General features: G+C 40.9%; 1 protein-coding gene across 2 annotated transcripts in view; it reads right to left on the reverse strand.

Moving 5' to 3' along the window:
- The window catches only part of PSMD5 (proteasome 26S subunit, non-ATPase 5), a 31,299-nt gene that overhangs the window by 4,968 nt on the left and 4,349 nt on the right, over positions 1-21,982 (reverse strand). For both annotated transcript variants that reach the window (XM_030817719.1, XM_003264065.4), the window contains exons 2-9: positions 13,870-14,014; positions 12,397-12,510; positions 11,882-12,010; positions 9,654-9,763; positions 7,357-7,499; positions 5,098-5,289; positions 1,955-2,064; positions 1,440-1,580 (exon numbers count right to left, since the gene is read on the reverse strand). In XM_030817719.1, the coding sequence (XP_030673579.1) occupies positions 1,440-1,580; positions 1,955-2,064; positions 5,098-5,289; positions 7,357-7,499; positions 9,654-9,763; positions 11,882-12,010; positions 12,397-12,510; positions 13,870-14,014 (1,084 nt within the window). The remainder of the gene's footprint in view (positions 1-1,439; positions 1,581-1,954; positions 2,065-5,097; positions 5,290-7,356; positions 7,500-9,653; positions 9,764-11,881; positions 12,011-12,396; positions 12,511-13,869; positions 14,015-21,982) is intronic.

The raw sequence follows: 21,982 nt of genomic DNA on the forward strand, positions 1-21,982 counted from the left end.
CAATGGAACCAACTAAGCACAGGATAAGGTAGAAGAGCAAAACCAAAATAAATTAATAGTGAAAATACTAAGCGGGAGCCAAAATGGCCATCTCATACAATGACCATTTACAAGGGTGAAGCAGTCTTAAAGAAATGTTTCTGGCTGGGCGCAGTGGCTCACGCCTGTAATCCCAGCACTTTGGGAGGCCGAGGCGGGCGGATCACGAGGTCAGGAGATAGAGACCATCCTGGCTAACACAGTGAAACCCTGTCTCTACTCAAAATACAAAAAGAAATTAGCCAGGCTTGGTGGTGGGCACCTGTAGTCTAGCTGCTCGGGAGGCTGAGGCAGGAGAATGGCGTAAACCCGGGAGGTGGTGCTTGCAGTGAGCCGAGATCGCGCCACCGCACTCCAGCCTGGGTGACAGAGCGAGACTCTGTCTCAAAAAAAAAAAAAAAAAAAAAGTTTCTAAAGATTATAGGAATACCTGTATCCTTCAAGACCCAGATCCTGTATCGCATCCTCAGGAAGCCTTCCCTCTTTTGTCCCTGCCATTTTCCTTATTCCCTCCCAGTCTAGGCCTTGTACTCTGAGATCCCATTATTGTTAAGATTACTAAAGCGATTACTACCTTGCTATGCTGGGGCTACAAAGATAAATCAGATATGCTTCCTGCTCTCAGCCAACTCTACTTAATAGGTGAGACAGGTCAATAAATAAACATTTGCAAACTAATATAACAGATAGAACACAAAGGTATAATCCTTACCACAGCTATAATTATATAAGTAACTGCACAATTACATTTACTGCCTGGCTCCTTCAATAGACAGGAAACTACATGAAAGGAAGGTCTTTATATATTTTCTTCACTGTTGTATGCCCTTCACTGAGCAAAAACGGAAACTCAACAAATATTTGCGGAACAAATAAATGCAACATATGAGAACCAACATTGTTTAACTCAACCTTGTCAATCTGGGCAAAGTGTGCTGAAGACATACCTGAGTTAGTCCCTGATGAATGAGTAAGAGGTTAAGAAGCAAAGTTAAGGAAGAGTGTTAGATACAGAGACCCCAGCAAAGGTCCAGAGACACAAAACAAACAGTTTGGTACCACTGGAGCATTAGGTGCCAGAAGCCTTATTTTCTGCAGGGGAAATAAGGATTAGGAAGACCAGGGCTAGATTAATAGAGGATGGCAGATAAAAAGTCTGGAATTAACTGTGTGATCCCATAGCATCCTGTTCAAACCTCAAACAGCACCTAATATCTTTTACTGAAACAATCTGTTTACTTACACATCTGTCTCCTTACTTAGTCTCTAAGGTAGCAGAAGGTAGAAACTATACTATGCACTTGTGCATCCCCAGAGATGGCACAGGCTCTGGCTCACTGTAAGTACTCAAATGTTGAACTGGCAGGGTCCCAGAAGGACCTATGGAAGTGAATACCTACCGTAAACACTTTTAAGGCAGCACAGTGTAGTTCAGGGAAGGGTTGACTACTAATGCCACGGAAGAGCTCCAGTGGATCCCGAGATAAAGAAGAAAACCAGGATTCTGTCATCCTCAGAAGGTCATCAGTCTGCTGCTCAGGCTACCCGAAAGAAAAGGAAAATCTCATCAAAAGTTAATTGATCTGGAGAAAAGCACTTATTTAGAAGTCAGACACCTGAGTGCTGACGGCACTCTGTCATTAATTTGTTGCGTGAAATTGGCTAAGTTTGGAGCACTCTCTCAAATCCAGCCCAGACCTTTCCCAGTTTTCTTTGAATGTGGTTGATTAAGCAGTCTCTAGAGTCTCTTCAGTTCTAACACTCTATGATTCCATTTTAAATTAAAAATGTCACTAGTCATATAATGAGAGTTATCTTCTTGTATTTACTTCATCACATTTATCATGTTGATTCATACAGATTTATTCTCCCAAACATATCCCACTGTCCTTCATTAATTTCCCTATCTACTTACTGGTAAGTACAGAAGAGATGAAATTGCATCCAAACATCTAATTTTTAGCTCCACTGGGGCATTCTTTGATTGATGTCCTACTCTCATAAGCAAGCGTTCAAAGCGAGTTCCTTTGAAGGATAACAGTGAGATTCTTCTTTATTATGGTAAAATATACACAACATAAAATTTACCATTTTAACCATTTTTAGTGTATAGTTCAGTGCTATTAAGTACATTCACATCATTGTGCAACCATCATAACCATCCATCTCTAGAACTTTTTCATCAACCCAAACTGAAACTCTATATCCATCAAACAATAATTCCCTTTCTTCTCTACCCTCATCCCCTGCCAACCACTATTCTACCTCCTGTGAACTGGACTCTTTCAGGCATCTCATCTAAGTGGAATCATACAATATCTGTCCTTATGTGTCTGGCTTACTTCACTTAGCATAATGTTATCAGTGGCGCAGGCTTCCTCCACGCTGTAGCATGTGCCAGAATCTCATTCTTTTTAAAAGCTGAGTAATATTCAATTGTATGTATATACCACATTTTGTTTATTGATTCATCTATCAATGAACATTGGGTTGCTTGCACCTTTTTTTGGTTATTGTGAATAACGCTGCTATGAACATAAGTGTACAAACATTTGAGTCTCTGCTTTCAATTTTTTTTGGTATATACCTGAAAGTGGAGCTGCTGGATGAAGGAAATGTAAAATGTACAAGGGTTACAATTTCTCCACATCCTAACACTTATTATTTTATGGGTTTTTTTTTTTTTAAGTAATAGCCATCCTAATGGATATGAAGTGAAAAATGAGATTTTTTTTAAAGTATGCTCTCATACACTATGACCTCTACCAACCTAAACCAATACAAAAATAAGCATGTAGTCAGAGAACCAGTGACAGGCCTAGAACACACAATTACATGCAACACAGCATATATAAAGCAAAGTTATAAAACTGGAATCAAAGGACCCGAACTTGAGTAGCAGCTGCCGTAATTTGTATGACCTTAGAAATTTTCTTAACTCCTCTAAGTTTCATCTACCTTATCTGGAAAATGAAAATGACAATGTATGTTCTTTGCAGGATTGTAAAACGATTGTCATAGGTCAAAGCACTTAGAAAACAACATATAACAAAAATATTAGCTGTGATACACAACAGCGTATTAATTTTTCTTTTTTTCTTTTTCTATTTTCTAATTTTTATTTTTTTGAGATGGAGTCTTGCTGTGTCACCCAGGCTGGAGTGCAATGGCGCAGTCTCGACTCACTGCCCAGGTTCAAGCGATTCTCTTGCCTCAACCTTCTGAGTAGCTGGGATTATAGGTGCCTGCCACCACACCCAGCTAATTTTTGTATTTTTAGTAGAGACCATGTTGGCCAGGCTGGTCTCAAACTCTTGACCTCAAGTAATCCACCCACCTTGGCCTCCCAAAGTGTTGCGATTACAGGCATGAGTCACCTCGCCTGGCCTCTTTTTAAATTTTTTTTTGAGATGGGGTCTCACTCTGTCACCTAGGCTGCAGTGCAATGGAGTGATCAAGGCTTACTACATATAGCCTTCACCTCCTGGGCTCAAATGATTCTCCCACCTCAGCCTCCCGAGTGGCTGGGACTATAGGCATGCACCACCGCACCTGGCTAATTTTTGTTTTTGTTGTTGTTGTTGTTGACGAGGCTGGTCTTGAATTCCTGGGCTCAAGAGATCCTCCCACCTTGGCCTCCTAAAGTGCTGGGATTACAGGTGAGATAACTTTCAACATATGTGTCTCAAGAATTTTAATAATTGGGCTGCGTATTATTTTGTGTGTATAATTTGTTGTACTGTTGATCCTCATGGATGTTCCATAAAAGTATCTTTCTTTTTTTTTTTTTTTTTTTTTTACAGAGTCTCACACTGTCACCCAGGCTGGAGTGTGGTGGTGTGATCTCGGCTCACTGCAACCTTTACCTCCTGTGTTCATGCCATTCTCCCGCCTCAGCCTCCCGAGTAGCTGGGACTACAGGCATGAGCCACCACGCTTGGCTGATTTTTGTATTTTTAGTAGAGACAGGGTTTCACCATGTTGGCCAGGCTGGTCTCGAACTCCTGACCTCAAGTGATCCACCTGCTTTGGCCTCCCCAAATGCTGGGATTGCAGGGATGAGCCACCAAGCCTGGCCTCTTTTTTTTTTTTTTTGAGATAGAATTTCACTCTGTCACCCAGGCTGGAGTGTAGTGGCACGATCTCAGCTCACTGCAACCTCCACCTGCCAGGTTCAAGCGATTCTCCTTCCTCAGCCTCTCAAGTAGCTGGGACTACAGTTGTGCAGTACCATGCCTGATTAATTTTTGTATTCTTGAGTAGGATTTTGCCATGTTGCCCAGCCTGGTCTTGAACTCCTGAGCTCAGGCAATCCACCCACCTTAGCCTCCCAAAGTGCTGGATTACAGGCATGAGCCACTGTATCTCTTAACATGCCAAAAGTATCTCTTAACATGAAATCTTATAACAAACTTTTATTTTCCTTTCTCAAAATTTCATAAATATTCACAACAACCCTGAGAAGTAGTTGTTATGCCATTTTTATAAACGAAGAAAATGAGGCCTAGAAAAGCGAAGTGAGTAAATGAAGTTCAAAAAGCGAAGTCAGGGCTAGATACAATGGTGTGGACCTGTAGACCCAGCCAATCAACAGGATGAGGCAGGAGGATTGCTTGGGCCTGGGAGTTTGAGGCCAGCCTGGGTAACAGAGAGACACTCTCAATCTCTTAAAAAAAACAAAAAAACAAAACAAAACAAAAAAAGGAATAGAAAACCCAAGGACATGAATCCAGACCTTTCTGACTCTAGCCCGTGGTCTTTGTACCATGAAATCTAGTCAAAGAAGACATCATAGAGGGGAAACAGGAAACAATGTTTGGTTGAAATCGATTGGTAGAAACCTAAAGAGTGAAAAGTCAAAAAAAAAAAAAAAAAAAAAAAAAAAGGTTTTCCGTAGTAATTATTAGATTTTCAGACATGAGTCCAAGATCATGGTTAACAAGACTGCCACCCATAAAATAGTTTCTACAATGTAGTTAACCCACCAGCAAATGAACTTACATATTGAATCCCTGTCAAAAATTAAGATATCCCTGAACAGGGCCAAGTCATACCAACCTGTTTTCTGTAAAACCTGTTTTCCTTCAACATTGGATCCCAAGATTCCAACTGTGTCTACAGCTACACCAATCATAGTGGGGTCCTGACTTTCTATCATTTCAAAGACTTTTTCCACAAAGATAGGATAACGCTCACAGATCTGTTGAGGACTGTCCATGACAGCCAGGTTTCCAAAAAACTTCACAAATCCTAAAGAGATTGACAAAAATACATTTTAATAGAGGAACAAGAGAGCATGAATTGTGGGCCCTATGACTTCACAGGAACAGAAATGAACTGCAGGCCAGAAAGCGTAGAAAGGTTAAGAGTACTGTGTTGCCTGGAGATCAGAGAGACCATTAGGAGATTCTGAAGGACCTGTGATGTGTGATCCTGAGAGAGGGCGTCAATGGAGCTGGGACTAGCTATTGAAGTACTGGCATATGCAAGAGTGAGAACAAAGAAAAAGGACCAGTGGATACAAATTACAGGAAGGCAAGTTTGGACTCATTACCAGGAAGAAATTTTTAAATGGATATGTTCATTAATAAAATAAGCTAGGCTACCTAAGGCAGGCATCCATCTCCAATTTCTGGAAGTGTTCAAGAAACACTAATCAACCAAGACCCAGAATAGAATGCCAAGAGTAGATCCTACAATAGATAAAGATTCCCACTCAGAGGCATGATTAATCTGTGAAACATACTGTAAATGTCATTACTAGTATTTTTATTTATGTTTTTGTTGATATTCTAAAGAAAAATATCATAATGTTCTAAATAGCACTGATGTTTCCAGAAAACCAAAGTCAACAGTACATAGTTCCAAGGGCAACAGATTCCACCTCAGTAAGAGGCTATAGGTATCTTTTTTAAAAAATTAACTTTTAACTGACAAATTAAAAAATCATATCCTTTATTGTGAACAATGTATTCTGAAATATGTATATTTAAAAATTTTTTTTTCTGCTTTCGTGAAAAATGTCATTAAATTTAAGAATTTTGGAGGGAATGCACTGAATCTATATAGTGCTTTGGGCAGCACGAACATTTTAATAATATTAATTCTTCCAATCCGTGAACATAGGATACCTTTCCATTTATTTGTGTCTTCTTCAATTTCCTTCATCAGTTTTTATAGTTCTCAGTGTACAGATCTTTCACCTCCTTAAATTTATTCATAAATATTTAATTTTTTTGAATGCTATAGTAAATGGGAATATATCTTTGATTACTTTTTCAGAGTTCACTGTTAGTGTATAGAAATGCTATGGATTTTTATGCACTGATTTTGTATCCTGCAGCTTTATTTATTCATTCTAACAGTTTTTTGGTGGAATCTTTATGCTATATATTAATAAAACATTACATCATTGGCAAACAGGGAAATTTTCACTTCTTTCTTTCAGATTTGGATGCCTTTTATTTACTTATCTTGCCTAATTGCTCTGGCTATAACGTCTTGTACTTTGTTGAATAGCAGTGGTAATTGTGGGCATCCTTGTCCTGATTTTTTTTTTTTTTTCTTTTTTGAGACTGAGTCTCACTCTGTCGCCCAGGCTGGAGTGCAGTGGCGCAATCTTGGCTCACTGCAATCTCCACCTCCCAGGTTCAAGGGATTCTCCTGCCTCAGCCTCCTGAGTAGCTGGAACTACCGGCACCCACCACCATGCCTGGCTAATTTTTTGTATTTTTAGTAGAGACAGGGTTTCACTGTGTTAGCCAGGATGGTCTCGATCTCCTGACCTCGTGATCCGCCTGCCTTGGCCTCCCAGAGTGTTGGGATTACAGGCATGAGCCACTGCGCCCGGCCTTGTTCCTGATCTTAGAAGAATGCTTTCAACTTTTCACCACTGAGTATGTTAGCTGTGGGTTTGTCATACATGGCCTTTATTGTGTTGACATAGATTCCTTCTATACTTAATTTAAGAGTTTTTATCATAAAAAAAGCTCAAATTTGTCAAATGCTTTTCCCGCATTACTTGGTTTCTGTCTTTATTCTGTTAACATAGTATATCTTATTTATTGATTTGTGTATCCTGAACCCTCCCTGCATCCATAGGATAAATCCCACTTCATCAGGGTGGATGACCCTTCTAATGTGCTGTTGAATTTGAATTTGGTGGCTCTAGATATCTTCTAAACAAAATCAGCTTGTTAAGGAAATCAGCTCTAAAGGAAAACAATCCCTGTCCACTCCCAACCCCAACCCCCTGCTGTCAGAGAGAACTCTGAAATAAAACATGCACCATCATTTCCATAGGCATCAGTTTCTTACCTGGAAGATAGAAGCTAGAGAAAGGGTCTGAATCTGCCCCAACAATTATATTAGAAATTTGGTCAATTACTCCTTCTTGAGCAAGATACTGTCGTCCATGATGAGTATATGCCAGTGATGTCACCATTTCTATACACGTGGCTCTAAAATGTCAGAAGGACAAAAACAAGGAGATTTTGCACAGGATTTGCATAGTTTATAAATTGTTCTCATATAGGTTATCTTATTTAATTCTTCCCATCACATTTGAAAGGTCAACTGGCCTAGAAAGTTGCAGTGACTTATCTGTAATCACATTGTTATTACAGGCAGAGTTTAGATTTAAATCTTGACCTTCTGATTTGAAGTCCATTATTGTTTCCACTATAACCTAGCTGCTTCCTAAAGTATTTTCTAAATTTGTGTTTTATTTTGAAATATCATATACAAAAGTAATGAGAATACAATAAGACCCCATATACACATAACCTGATTTTATGGTTATGAAGATTTTGCTTTACTTATTTCATCTCTTTTCCCTACTTTTTGCTGAACTATTTTAAAGCAAATCCTAGTCACCCTGCCATTTACCCTTGCATACTTTAGTATGCATCTCTACAAAACACGTTTCCTCACACAATTATAATGCCACTGCCACATATTAAGAAATTAACAATAATTCTTTGGTATCATCTCATATCCAACCATAATCAAAGAAAATAACTAAAAAATTTATTTAGTTGGTAGTTGATCCTAAAGTGTTCTGACTGACCATTTACAGGTTTCTTTTTCTGTCACAAAATTTGATACAATGCTAAAAAATAATTAACAAAATTGTCTCATTAGGTTGAGACACTCAAATGCACTGAAGCAATGTAACTAGTGACTGATTTACTCATATGGGTTTAATAAATTCAGCCATGTTTAAAGAACACAGGACAATCAGAAAATCATTTAAGATAAGAAAAATCAAAACCTATATACACAAAGATAACTATAATGCTATCATAACAGCAAAATACTTGAAGCAAATCAACTGTACAACAGTGAGGAGGTATTAGTAAACTGTGGAATATCAACAAAGGAACACTTGGCAGATATTAAAGGGGATTTAGGGAATAGGGGGTGGAAGAGACTGGAATTAACATTTCTTTGAGAACCTGTGTCAGCCATTGTACTGCTTTCTATGGTCAATTAGCTTAATTCTTAACAATATCTTTTTATTTTTTTTGAGATGGAGTTTTACTCTTGTTGCCCAGGCTGGAGTGCAATGGCACGATCTTGGCTCCCTGCAATCTTTACCTCCTGGGTTTAAGCAATTCTCTTGTCTCAGCCTTCCCAGTAGCTGGGATTACGGGCACCCGCCACCATGCCCGGCTAATTTTTTGTATTTTTTTAGTAGAGACAGGGTTTCACCATATTGGCCAGGCTGGTCCTGAATTCCTGACCTCAGGTAATCCATCTGCCTCGGCCTCCCAAAGTGCTGGGATTACAGGCTGTGAGCCACTGCACCTGGCACAATATCTTTTTTAGTTACTGTTCTGTCTGAGAGATGAGGAAACTGAGATGTAGAAAGCTTATAATAATCTGTCCAAGGCCAAACAGCTAATAAATAGTAGAGAGGCATGCAAGCCCAGTCTTCCTCATTTTGAAAAGCTCATATTCTTTTTTTTTTTTTTTTGAGACAGGGTCTTGCTCTGTTGCCCAGGCTGGAGTACAGTGGTGCAACCTCCACCTCCCAGGTTCAAGCAATTCTCCTGCCTCAGCCTCCCAAGTAGCTGGGACTACAGGCACACGCCACCATGCCCGGCTAATTTTTGCATTTTTAGTAGGGACAGGGTTTCACTATGTTGGCCAGGCTGGTCTTGAACTCCTGACCTCATGATTCGCCCGCCTCGGCCTCCCAAATTGCTGGGATTATAGGCGTGAGCCATTGCACCCGGCCTAGTGCATGTTTCTTCTATCATGCCACAGTGTTGCTATTTAACAATGCCAAAATAAATGCATATGATGAAATATTAGTAATTCAAAATGGCAGTTACCATGTGATTGCAACTTTTTAAGAGCACACAGGCCTAGGGACAGGGAACAGAGTCACTTGAAAGTAGCTGAATTGTCATGTGGGACTTTGCCAAGTTCCAGTATGTTGTCACGATGTACCTTGAGCAATTTTCTAAAGGTCCCTCCTTCAGGACACACATCAGTCATGAGATTGCAACCTGGGCAAAGTCTCTAATAGAGAAAATCACAGATGTCCCAAGGTTGTTCCCCAGCCCTTCAAAAGAGGACATTTCACTTTAAGAACTCAGTCAACACACCTGACCAACACATCCTCACCAGTCAGCTCTCTCAGGAGCTGGGTTACCAATCCACTTGTGGTACAGTAGTTTAAAGATTCTGGCGACACAGAAGAAATCTCTACAATTAGCTGAAATAAAAAAAAAAAAAAAGAAAAAAAGAAAAAGGTCAAAACAGCCCTATGCCTGATAGATCTCATTTTAAGTTAAACGTAGGACTAGGTACTTTTTATAAATGAGTTTTAAAAAATCCATTATTTGTCTCTTTAAGTAGAAAAACTTCAGTGAACATGTAAGAAATTACTTTGGCACAGATTATTATTTTTGAGACAGAGTCTCACTCTGTCACCTAGGCTGGAGTGCAGTGGTGTGATCTCAGCTCACTGCAACCTCCGCCTCTTGGGTTTAAGCGATTCTCGTGCCTCAGCCTCCCGAGTAGCTGGGATTACAGGCACGCACCACCACACCTGGCTAATTTTTTTGTATTTTCAGTAGCGATGGGGTTTTGCCATGTTGGCCAGGCTTGTCTTGAACTCCCCACCTCAAGTGATCTGCCTGCCCTGGCCTCCTGAAGTGTTGAGATTACAGGCATGAACCACCATGCCCAGCCACCTTGGCACAGAAATGTTCCATTATATCTGGGTGTATCAGCACTTTCCCGCCCAAGCAATCATCAATCAGGGTAGAAAAGCCTGAATCAACCACAACAAACGGATTATTAAACCATTCACTCATTCAGGCATCCTGTCAGTCAGTCAGTCAGTCATTCACTTACTCATTCAGCAAGTTATGTTCTGAGGTCTTACTGACAGATATAGGAAGACACTGAAGGGTTTTAAGCAGAGAAATGACACAATCAGATTTGGACTTTTAAAAAACCATTCTGACTGCATGTGAAGATAGACTAGGGATGATAAAAATGGATGAGTGGAGACCAGTTTGGATGCAAATATAGTAGCCCAGGTGAGTGACACCAGTAAGTTAGTCTAGGGTGGTAGAAGCTGTAATAATGAAGAGAAATGCAGGGGTTTAAATAAAATCAACACAATATGATGACTGAATGGATATGTGGCAGGGAAAACAGGCCTCAGAATGAGCCAAGATCTAATACCCAACTAAGCAGACTGTGAGACAGGGCCAGTTTGTTGCTCTTGTTTTTTATTAGGGGGATAGGGTGGATAAGGAAGATCAGGAATTTGATTTCAGCATGAGTTTGAGTGGCCTAGAATACACCCAAGGGGCCAAGAGTGAGTAAGCGGTTGAGCATGAAGGTTTGAGCTCAGAAGAAAGGTCTCAGTTGGAAGTTTACATCTGAGAGGCATCATCACAGATGGGAAGTGAAATCATAAGATGAGTAAAACTGTCTAGGAATGAGTAGAGTACAGTGAAAGCAGGGCTTGGAACTCTGTTTTCATGAACTCCAACAATTAAAGATTCAATGGAGGATAAAGAGCCAGGAGGCTGAGAAGAAACTGAGAGGCAAAAGGAAGAGCAGCATAGTATGGTATCACGACATGCAAAGTAAGAAAGTGTTCTGAAGAGGGAATTAGACTATAGAGGATTCTATTTCAAATATGCACCCTATTAAGTGTGTGGTCTTGGATCAATTGCTCCATCAATATGAGGTTAATGATAACAACACACAAAGTTTACTGTAAGAACTGAAGATAATATATGTGAGTATTTTAGCATAGTGCTTAGTACAAAGCTGGTACAAATAAGGGCCATTTCTTCTTATTACTACTACAAATTTTTTCAAGTCTGGTTTCAATATCTTCTCTATCATAGTAATTATACTGCACTGTAAATATATATATATGTAGAAAGGGTCTTGCTCTGTTGCCCAGGCTGGAGTGCAGTAGTGCAACCACAGCTCACTGCTGCTTCAACTTTCTGGGCTCAGTTGATCCTCCCACTTCAACCTCCTGAGTAGCCGGGACGACATGCACATACCACCATGCACAGCTAATTTTTAAAATCTTTGTAGAGATGGGGTCTCGCTATGTTGCCCAGGCTGGTCTGAAACTCCTGGCCTCAAGGGGTCCTCCTGCCCTTGCCTCCCATAGAGCTGGGCTGTAAGTATTTTTTATGACTGTCTCACATACTAGGCTGGGAATGCATCCTTATATTTCCAGCACCTACTGTAGGGCCAAACACAGATTATATACTTAATGAGCCATCTTGCTCTTCAGCATAAGCCAAACTGCATTCTGCTTTTTAAGCATGAGAAAGTGTGCTTTTTATCTTACCTCATACACCCTGTATCGAACAATGTCATTTGTTTTCATTACACTTTTCAAATCATCCAGCAGATTGCTTTCAAATAAAGCCTCCAGTCCAGCTTGGGTTAGTGATATTCTTGACAGGGATTTGATGGCCTTATAAAGAAAGAAAATATCTCTTACATCCCCAAAATACAGATTATTATCTACTTCATAAGAGTGATGTGAAAATAGTGCACGGAATGCACCTTGCCCAATGAGCATTCACTATGTTTTAGCTATTATTTATAATTGGAAAAGACGCAAGGTATCCCCCATAGAATTATGATGGATACTGTAGATATGTATATCCTAGAAAGTGAAAGGGGTTTACTAGTATTTACTTGACAACCATTTATTTTACATAATCCATATGAAGTTGTAAATTCCATTACACAAATCATCCATTCGAAACCTTCACCTCTCAATTCAGAAGGCCTTTCTTTATCTTTTGGGACGCCAATGTCTCTGCACATTTAAGTCAACGATTCTAGTAGACTCACCGCTTTTGCTACAGATAGATTCTCTCCACCAATGCAATAAACAATTTGTCTTAGTAATTCAGCATTATTTAGAATCTCAGTAACAGCATCAGAATTTTCAATAATTCTTCCAATCTGAAAGAAAAACAATCAGAAACACTCTTCTAAAGTAGGGCAACATATGGTAAACACACGATGGTCCAATTTCCTTAGTGCACAGTTATTTTAGGAGTTAGTGATCACAGCTATATATCAAGTCATTAAAAAATCAAAATGACCTAAATTCATTCAGTCAAACACACATATGGTATAGTCACATCTTTGAAAGCAAAGAAAAAAGAAAGTGGGTAAAGAAATAAAATAACTCAGTGAGTGAAAACAATACAAACCCAGCTCTATGTTTAGCTACACTGACCTTGCACAAATTTTAGCCCCATTTCTTATCCGTAAAATGGGAACACAATATTTAATTCCAGGATAGTTATGAAGATTAAACGACACTGAATAGGCAAAGTACCTGCTACAGTGTCTGGCATATAAATGGCCAGTGAATAAACTGATATCTTCCTCCCTTCCCCCCACTTTTTTTTTTTTTTTCTTTTGAGACGGAGTCTCGCCCTTTCACCCAGGCTGGAGTGCAGTGGCGTGACCTCGGCTCACTACAACCTCTGCCTCCTGGGTTCAAACTATTCTCCCACCTCAGCCTCCCGAGTAGCTGGGATTACAGGCACTTGCCATCATGCCTGGCTAATTTCTGTATTTGTATAGAGACAGGGCTTCACCATGTTGGCCAGGCTGGTCTTGAACTCCTGACCTCAGGTGATCTGCCCACCTTGGCTTCCCAAAGTGCTGGGATTACGGGCGTGAGCCACCGTGCCTGGCACCCTTTTTTGCTGAATAAACACAGAAAAGGAAAAACAGTAGTTCAGTATCTACTGAGTAACTGTTTAGCTCCTAACATTTCAATAAGATAATCCTTAGCAGCAGCTCTTCACTCAAATAGCAGGATGCTTTGGTTACCAGGATGATAAGAGTTACTGTCTTAATTGTTGGTTTAGTGACCTTTACAACAGCATTTGGTTCATCCAATGTAACAGAATCTAAAATGGCAGAGAGCTATTTGAACACATAGGAATCTTTTTCTTTACACTAGGAGCTCCTTGAAGGAAAGTAATCGGTTTTGTTTATCTTGGTAACTCTAACAGCATATGGCACAATGCCTGGCATGTAAAAGGAACTCAGTCAGTATCCGATTAATGAATGATTTAGATGGTACTTAGTGGAACTTCTTTCTTTAGCTTGTATTTCCCAGGTTACAGTTAGCTATGCACATTGGAATAGACCACACATTTCCCAGGGGGAAAGAGGGAGCAGACGAGAGGGGAGAAGGAAGAGGGAAGGAGAGAGATACTGTGCTTTCTTCATCTTTCTGTCCCAGTACAGAACCTGGCCCAGAGCAGGTGGTCAATGTTGGTTCCTAGTAAAATTTCATACCTGTGAAAGAGTGAGGATTTTTACAGAATCATCAGGGTGAATTAGTCCCCTCTGCAGGTCAACCCTGAGGTTCCGGGCCACGTGAACTGGTTCCATAGCTTGGAGCAATCTCTCCAGAATGGATACACACAAATTAGTCTTTTCCCTGAAGGAGACATCATAAATCTTATTAGTTCATATCCTGCCCAGGTAGGAAGTAACAACCTAATAATAGCTGAAGCTTGCGTCAGCATCTCCTCCACACAGACTTCTTTTTGAAACAACAGCTTTCACTCACCTATTAAACATTTGCTAAGTACCTATTACGCGCATTGCCTGTGCTGGGGCTACAGAGAAGAATAAGATATATAGTCTTTTTTTTTTTTTTTGAGGTGGAGTCTTGCTCTGTCGCCCAGGCTGGAGTGCAATGGCCCGATCTCGGCTCACTGCAACCTCCACCTCCCAGGTTCAAGCAATTCTCCTGCCTCAGCCTCCCCAGTAGCTGGGATTACAGGGGTCCGTCACCATGCTGGGATAATTTTTGTATTTTTAGAGACGAGGTTTCACTATGTTGGCCAGGCTGGTCTCGAACTCCTGACCTCAGGTGATCCACCTGCCTTGGCCTCCCAAAATGCTGGGATTACAGGCTTGAGCCACCGCACCTGGCTTTTTTTTTTTTTTTTTTTGAGACAGAGTCTCGCTCTGTTGCCCAGGCTGGAGTACAGTGGCACGATCTCTGCTCACTGCAACCTCCCCCTCCTGGGTTCAAACAATTCTCCTGCCTCCGCCTCCCGAGTAGCTGGGACTACAGGTGCATGCCACCACACCCAGCTAACTTTTTGTATTTTTAGCAGAGACGGGGGTTTCACTGTGTTAGCCATGATGGTCTCGATCTCCTGACCTTGTGATTCTCCCACCTTAGCCTCCCAAAGTGCTGGGATTACAGGTGTGAGACACCATGCCTGGCCCAATATATTCTCTAGTCTTAAGGAGCTCAATCCAATGAAAGATATAGAAAAAAAAAAGGCAACTGTAATCCAGATAAATAAACGCTATAGGCTAAGACTAGAAACTATAGGAGCTTAAAAAAGAACAGAGGGTACAGGGAAGGCTTCCCAGAAGGGTAACATCTAAACTAAATTTTAAGAAAAAGTAGGAGTTATCCAGAAGAAAAGTGTTCTAGATAGAGGGAGTAGCAGCACATGAAAAGGCAGAGAGGAATAAGACATAGTGTTATACTTTCAAGGAACAAGTAGTTTGGTATGATTGGGGTCAGAATGGGAGGTGGTGAGAAGGTAAAAGGGTGAGGTGAAGGACAAGAACTGAAACTGAAAAGATGCACAGAAGCCAGATTCTAACAGGCATTTTATGTCATGCTTGGAATTTAGACTTTTTCCAGAAAATCAATGGCAGGCCATAAGTGGTCTTAAACAAAGAAGTAAAATGATGAGATCTGACTTATAGAAATCACTCTGCACCAGTGTTAGGGGAAGAATTTTCAATTACAAGGCCGTAAATGGTGAGAGGTGATGAAGGAGTAAACCAGGGGAGCAGCAGTGAGGATAGAGAAGAGGGAAGAACTATGTAAGAGAAACTGATGACTACCAGTGGTAGATACAGAAGATGTTTTCAGAACAATTTTCTTGTCTATTAATAGACACTACAAATAAACGGGCTAATATATTGTTAGTAGTAGTATACAATTCAACTGGTACAACCTTTTGGGTAGGTAACCATGTGATACAAATGAAAAGCCTTAAAAATGAACATGCTCTTTTAATTCAGGAATTCCACTTTGTATAATTGAACCTAAGGTAGTATTAAGAATGTTTTTAAACCCAAGATAATTGAAAACATGCTATTTTCACAAAACTTGTACACAAATGTTCACAGCAGTGGAAACAATCCAAATGTCCACCAAGTGATGAAAGGATAAACATGTGTTATGTGCATATAATGAATATTATTCAGCCATAAAAAGCAATGAAGTAATGATACATTTCACAACATTAATAAACCTTTAAAATATTATGCTAAGTGAAATAAGCCAGACAAAAAAGGCTTCTTTTTCAGAATGATTCTATTTATATGAAATGTCCAGAATAGACAAATCCATATAGAAAGTAGATTCCGCTAGGCTCGGTGACTCACGCCTATAATCCCAGCACTTTGGGAGGCCGCAGCAGGTGGGTCACCTGAGGTCAGGAGTTCAAGACCAGACTGGCCAACATGGTGAAACCCCATCTCAACTAAAAATACAAAAAAAAATAGGTGGGTGTGGTAGTGGGCGCCTGTAATCCCATCTACTTCAGGAGGCTGAGGCAGGAGAATCGCTTGAACCCAGGAGGCGGCAGTTGCAGTGAGTCGAGATAGCACCATCGCACTCCAGCCTAGGTGACAAGAACGAAACTCTGTCTCAAAAAAAAAAAAAAAAAAAAAAAAAAGAAAGTAGATTCCCGGTTGCCAGAGGCTGCAGGAAAGGGGAAGAGGAGGAATGAAGATACTTATAGGTATGGTTTTCTTTTCCTTTAAAAAAAAAATGTGATTACAGGTAAAATTTACCATTTTAACCATTCTTAAATGCACAGTTCTGTGGGAGTAAGAACATTCACTTTGTTTTCCAGCTATCACCATCGTCCATCTCCAGAACGTTTTCATCTTCCCAACCAGAAGCTCTGCATCCATTGAACACTCCCTATTCTCCCCTCCCCAAGCTCCTGGCAACCACCATTCCACTTTCTGTCTCTCTAGATTTGACTACTCTAGGTATGTAAGTAAAAGCATACAACATTTGTCCTTTTGTGTCTGGTTTATTTCATTTAGTACAACGTCTTCAAAGTTCATCTGTCAGAATTTCCTTTCTAAGGCAAGATGTACAATATCCCATCATATGTATATACCCCATTTTGTTTATCCATTCATCCCTTCACAGACACTTTGGGTGCACACGTGGGTTGCATTGCTTCTGTGCCTTTTAAAATTTTAGCCAATCTAATAGTGTGCAGTAGAATCTCACTGTAATTTTAATTTGTATTTCCCTGATTAATGTTGAATATCTTTCTACGTGCATATTTATCATCTGTATTTTTTTTTGGGATGGAGTCTCACTCTGTTGCCAAGGCTGGAGTGCAATGGCGTGATCTCGGCTCACTGCAACCTCCACCTCCTGGGTTCAAGTGATTCTCCTGTCTCAGCCTCCCAAGTAGCTGGGATTACAGGTGTCTGCCACCAAGCCCAGCTAATTTTTGTATTTTTAGTAGAGATGGGGTTTCACCAGGTTGGCCAGGCTGGCCTCGAACTCCTGACCTCAGGTGATCCACCTGCCTTGGCCTCCCAAAGTGCTGGGATTACGGGTGTGAGCCACTGTGCCCGGCCCCATCTGTACTTCTTGTTCAAATCTTTTGCCCATGTTTTAATTGGGTTATTTCTTTTCTTGCTATTTAGTTTTCAAAGCTCCTTACATATTCTGAATAGAAGTCTTTTATCAGATACATTCTTCACAAAGATTTTTCTCCATTTGTGACTTTTCTTTTCATTCTCTTAACTGTATGTAACCTTCGAAGAACCGATTTTTTTTTTTGAGACTGAGTCTCGCTCTGTTGCCCAGGCTGGAGTGCAGTGGTGCGATCTCAGCTCACTGCAACCTCTGTCTCCTGGGTTCAAGTGATTCTCTGCCTCAGCCTCCAGAGTAGCTGGGACTACAGGTACCTGCCATTATGCCTGGCTAATTTTTGGTATTTTTAGTAGAGACGGGGTATCACTGTGTTAGCCAGGATGGTCTCTATCTCCTGACCTCGTGATCTGCCCACCTTGGCCTCCCAAAGTGTGGGGATTACAGGCGTTAGCCACCACGCCTGGCCAATTTTTGTATTTTCAGTAGAGACAGGGTTTCACCATGTTGGTCAGGCTGGTCTGAAACTCCTGACCTCGTGATCTGCCCACCTCAGCCTCCCAAAGTGCTGGGATTACAGGCGTGAGCCACCACCCAGCCTGAAGAACCGAATGTTTAATTTTGATTAATTCTACTTTGTATCACTTTGTTCTTTTTTTTAAGACAGGCTCTCTCTGTCACCCAGGCTGGTGTAGTGGAGCAAGCACAGGCACGGTAGCCTCCACCTCAGCCTCCTGAATAGCTGGGACCACAGGCATGAGCCACCACACCCAGCTCGATTTGTTCTTGTATAGATCGTGCTTTTGGTGTCATATTAAAGAAGTCTGTTTAACTAAAAGTCATACATTTTTTTTTCCTGTTTTCTTTTAGAAGTTTTGTAGTTTTAGGTTTTACATTTAGGTCTATGATCTACTCTCATACACTGCTGGTAGAAATGTAAAATACTATAACCACTTTGGAAAACAGTTTGCCAGTTGCTTAAAAAGTTAAATATACACCTACCATACCATCTAGCCATTTCATTCCTAGCTATTTACTCAAAGAGAAAAGAAAGAATATTTTTATGTAAAGACTTGTACATGAATGTTCATGGCACTGTTATTTGTAATATCTCCAAACAGAAAACAATTCAAACCTCAAATGTTCACCAACAGGGGAATGGATAAAAAACTGTAGCACATTCATACAATGGACTACCACTCAACAATAAAAAGGAATGAACTATTTATTCATGCCACATAGATAAATCTCAAAATAAATATGCTATGTGAAGGAAACCAAACAAAAGAATACATAATGTATGACTCCATTTGTATGATCCCTTCCCCCCATGTCTGGCCAAAATAAAGGGCAAGTTCATCTACAGTGAGAGAAAGCAGATCAGTGGTTGACTGGTTGAAACAGGGAGAGAGATTAGCAAGCGGTGTGAGGGAGCCTCTGGGAGTGAAAGATACATTCGCTATCTTAATTGTGGCGATGGTTTCATGGGTATATACATATGTCAAAACTTGCCAACTTGTACGTTTTATTAAGTGCAGTTCATTGTATATAAATTACACCTTTGAAAGCTGTTTAAAATAAAAGTGGTATGTTAAACTGCACAGTGCACAAATTTCAGGTCCTATGTGACCCTTCTTTGCCAACGAGCCAAAGAGTTAATGCTTAAAATTAGTCTTGTTTGATTTTCATTTTCTAAAGCAGTAATCTTGGGACTTAAACTCTCTAAAAAAAAAACTGTCAAGATTCTAACTTACATCTACAAGATCAGATTGTGAACCAATACACAACAACCTATGTGGTTTGGCCAGCATAACAGCAATGTATCTGAAGACTGCCAGATACTATCCAGAGAATTATTCCCACAAATTGCAGTTGGTATCTACTATGTATCCAGTTCTGAATTAGTCTGTCTTTAAATTTCCATTAAAATTGTTCCCTAAAGCACTGCTCCTTCATTCAGCAAACTATCTTCCCCATGGACCTGAATCCTCAAATTCTCCCTCACTTCAGTTCCTACTGCATCTCTGCTGTCAACTTGCGGTATGGCTTTTGGAAGTCTCTTCATCTCTAATAGGAGAGGCTGGACAAGGTGGCCACTCTAAACTCTGTGAGTCTCATATTTAATTGGGTGTATACTGCATTATGTGCTGGGCCCTAAGAGGGATGCAGACATGAACAAAATGCGGTCACTGCCTTCAAAGAATTTACAAACTAGAAATAGACATACAGAGAACTATAACATAGGTAATAGTGTCAATTATCATTAACAGAAATTACAATAATGTCCTTTAGCAGATCTGAGGAGCAGTCATTTGCAACTGGAATAATTAAGAAAAATATTTTGGAGGAGATGGCTCTTTAGTGGGCCTAAAAGGATGGACAGAATATGGACAGACAGCAAAGTATTTCAGTTAGAAGGGCTGGTATGAGTAAAGTTAGGAAAGTGCAAGTCAGGCTTAAGGAAAAACAAGGGTGCCACATGGTAGCTGGAGCAGATGAAAAGAAGTGGAGTGGAGGAAAAAGGTGAGGCTGGAAAAGTAGGACGGAAATATACTGTAAAGGGCCCAAATGGCATTCTAAAAACTCCCTACAGGCAATGGGAAACCATGGAAAAGATTAGCACCAACTGACTCGAGATGTATGCTCACTGGGGTTACAGGATGGGAAGGAATTTGCTAGAAAAGGAATTTCAGAGGTAATGAGAAGTCGGACTAACACTACAGACCTAGCAAGAGGGAAAAAATGAGGGCTTGAATTAAAGAGGAGACAAATAAGAGATATTTCATAGGCAGACCCAAATAATGTTAACTGATAGACATCATGAATGGAGAACACTTACAGAAAAGGAAGGAATCTTAGAAGGTCAGAGCCAAGAAAGCGCTCTGAAATCATCCAGTGTTGATTCAGTGGTTCGTAATCTTTTCAAGTAGTAATGTCACTTGAAAGTCTTTGGATCACAAACATTTCAAAACTCTTTTAAATGATCAAATAATCAAATACAAACTGGTTTTTTTCCCCTTTTCTCCCCAGAATCCAGGTAAAAATTATAAAATTTTTTTTAATTTTTTTTTTTTTTTAGACAGTCTTGGCTGGGCGTGGTGGCTCATGTCTGTAATCCCAGCACTTTGGGAGGCCGAGGCAGGCAAGGCAGATCACTTGAGGTCAGGAGTTTGACACCAGCCTGGCCAACATGGTGAAACTGCATCTCTACTAAAAATACAAAAAATTAGCTGGGCGTTGTGGTGGTGGCACGTGCCTGTAGTCCCAGCTACTCAGAAGGCTGAGGCAGGAGAACTGCTTCAACCTGGGAGGCAGAGGTTACAGTGAGCTTAGACCCTGCCACTGCACTCCAGCCTGGGCAACAGAGCGAGACTCCGTCTCAGAAAAAAAAAAAAAAAAAGGGCCTAACTCTGTCACCCAGGCTGGAGTGCAGTGGTGCAATCTAGGCTCACTGCAACCTCTGCCTCCTGGGCTCAAGGGATCCTCCCCCTCAGCCCTCAAAGTAGCTGGGACTATAGGCACGCACACCCAGTTAATTTTTTGTTTTGTTTTGTAGAGACGGGGTTTCACCATGTTGCTCAGCTGGTCTCAAACTCCAAAGCTCAAGCAATCCACCTGCCTCAGCCTCCCAAAGTGTTAGGATTACACGTGTGAGCCACTGCTCCCGATCTACAGTGTTTTTATTATTATTATTATATTATTATTATTTTGAGATGGAGTCTTACTCTGTTGCCAGGCTGGAGAGCAGTGGTGCAATCTTGGCTCAGTGCAACCTCCGCCTCCTGGGTTCAAGTGATTCTCCTGCCTCAGCCTCCCAACTAGCTGGGACTACAGGTGTGCACCACCAAGTCCAGCTAATTTTTGTTTTTTGTTTTTTTTTGTTTTGAGACAGAATCTCACTCTGTTGCCCAGGCTGGAGTGCAGTGGAGCGATCTCGGCTCACCGCAACCTCTGCCTCCCAGGTTCAAGAGATTCTCCTGCCTCAGCCTCCAGAGTAGCTGGAACTACAGGCACGTGCCACCATGCCCGGCAAATTTCTGTATTTTTAGTAGAGATGGGGTTTCACTATGTTGGCCAGGTTGGTCTCGAACTCTTGACCTTGTGATCCACCCGCCTCGGCCTCCCAAAGTGCTGGGATTACAGGCGTGAGCTACTGTGCCTGGCCTAATTTTTGTATTTTTGGTAGAGACGGGGTTTCACCATGTTGGCCAGGATGGTCTCGATCTCTTGACCTGGTGATCCGCCCGCCTCAGCCTCCCAAAGTGTTGGGATTACAGGCATGAGCCACTGCACCGGGCCTACGAAGTGTTTTTAATCAAACACTATGGATGTGTAAAAAATCAAAAGTAAAAGTTGTCCTACTATTTTCAGACCCACTTCCCTATTAATAGTTTCTGGTGTAACTTTGCATATATTTGCAATGTTATACAAGTTATACATGCCTGTGGGGGTTGGGAACATTGTAATCCTTTTTAAAAATTACAGGTGAAAATTATAGATTCATATACTCTGCAATTTTCTTTTTCATTCAACAATACAGAGATTGGCTGGGTACGGTGACTCACGCCTGTAATCCCAGCACTTTGGGAGGCCGAGGCGGGTGGATCACGAGGTCAGTAGATCGAGACCATCCTGGCTAACACGGTGAAACACCGTCTCTACTGAAAATACAAAAAATTAGCCGGGCGTGGTGGCGGGCGCCTGTAGTCCCAGGTACTCGGGAGGCTGAGGCAGGAGAATGGT

The sequence above is a fragment of the Nomascus leucogenys genome, chromosome 8, assembly GCF_006542625.1.
Source record: "Nomascus leucogenys isolate Asia chromosome 8, Asia_NLE_v1, whole genome shotgun sequence".
Taxonomy (NCBI): Eukaryota; Metazoa; Chordata; class Mammalia; order Primates; family Hylobatidae; genus Nomascus; species Nomascus leucogenys.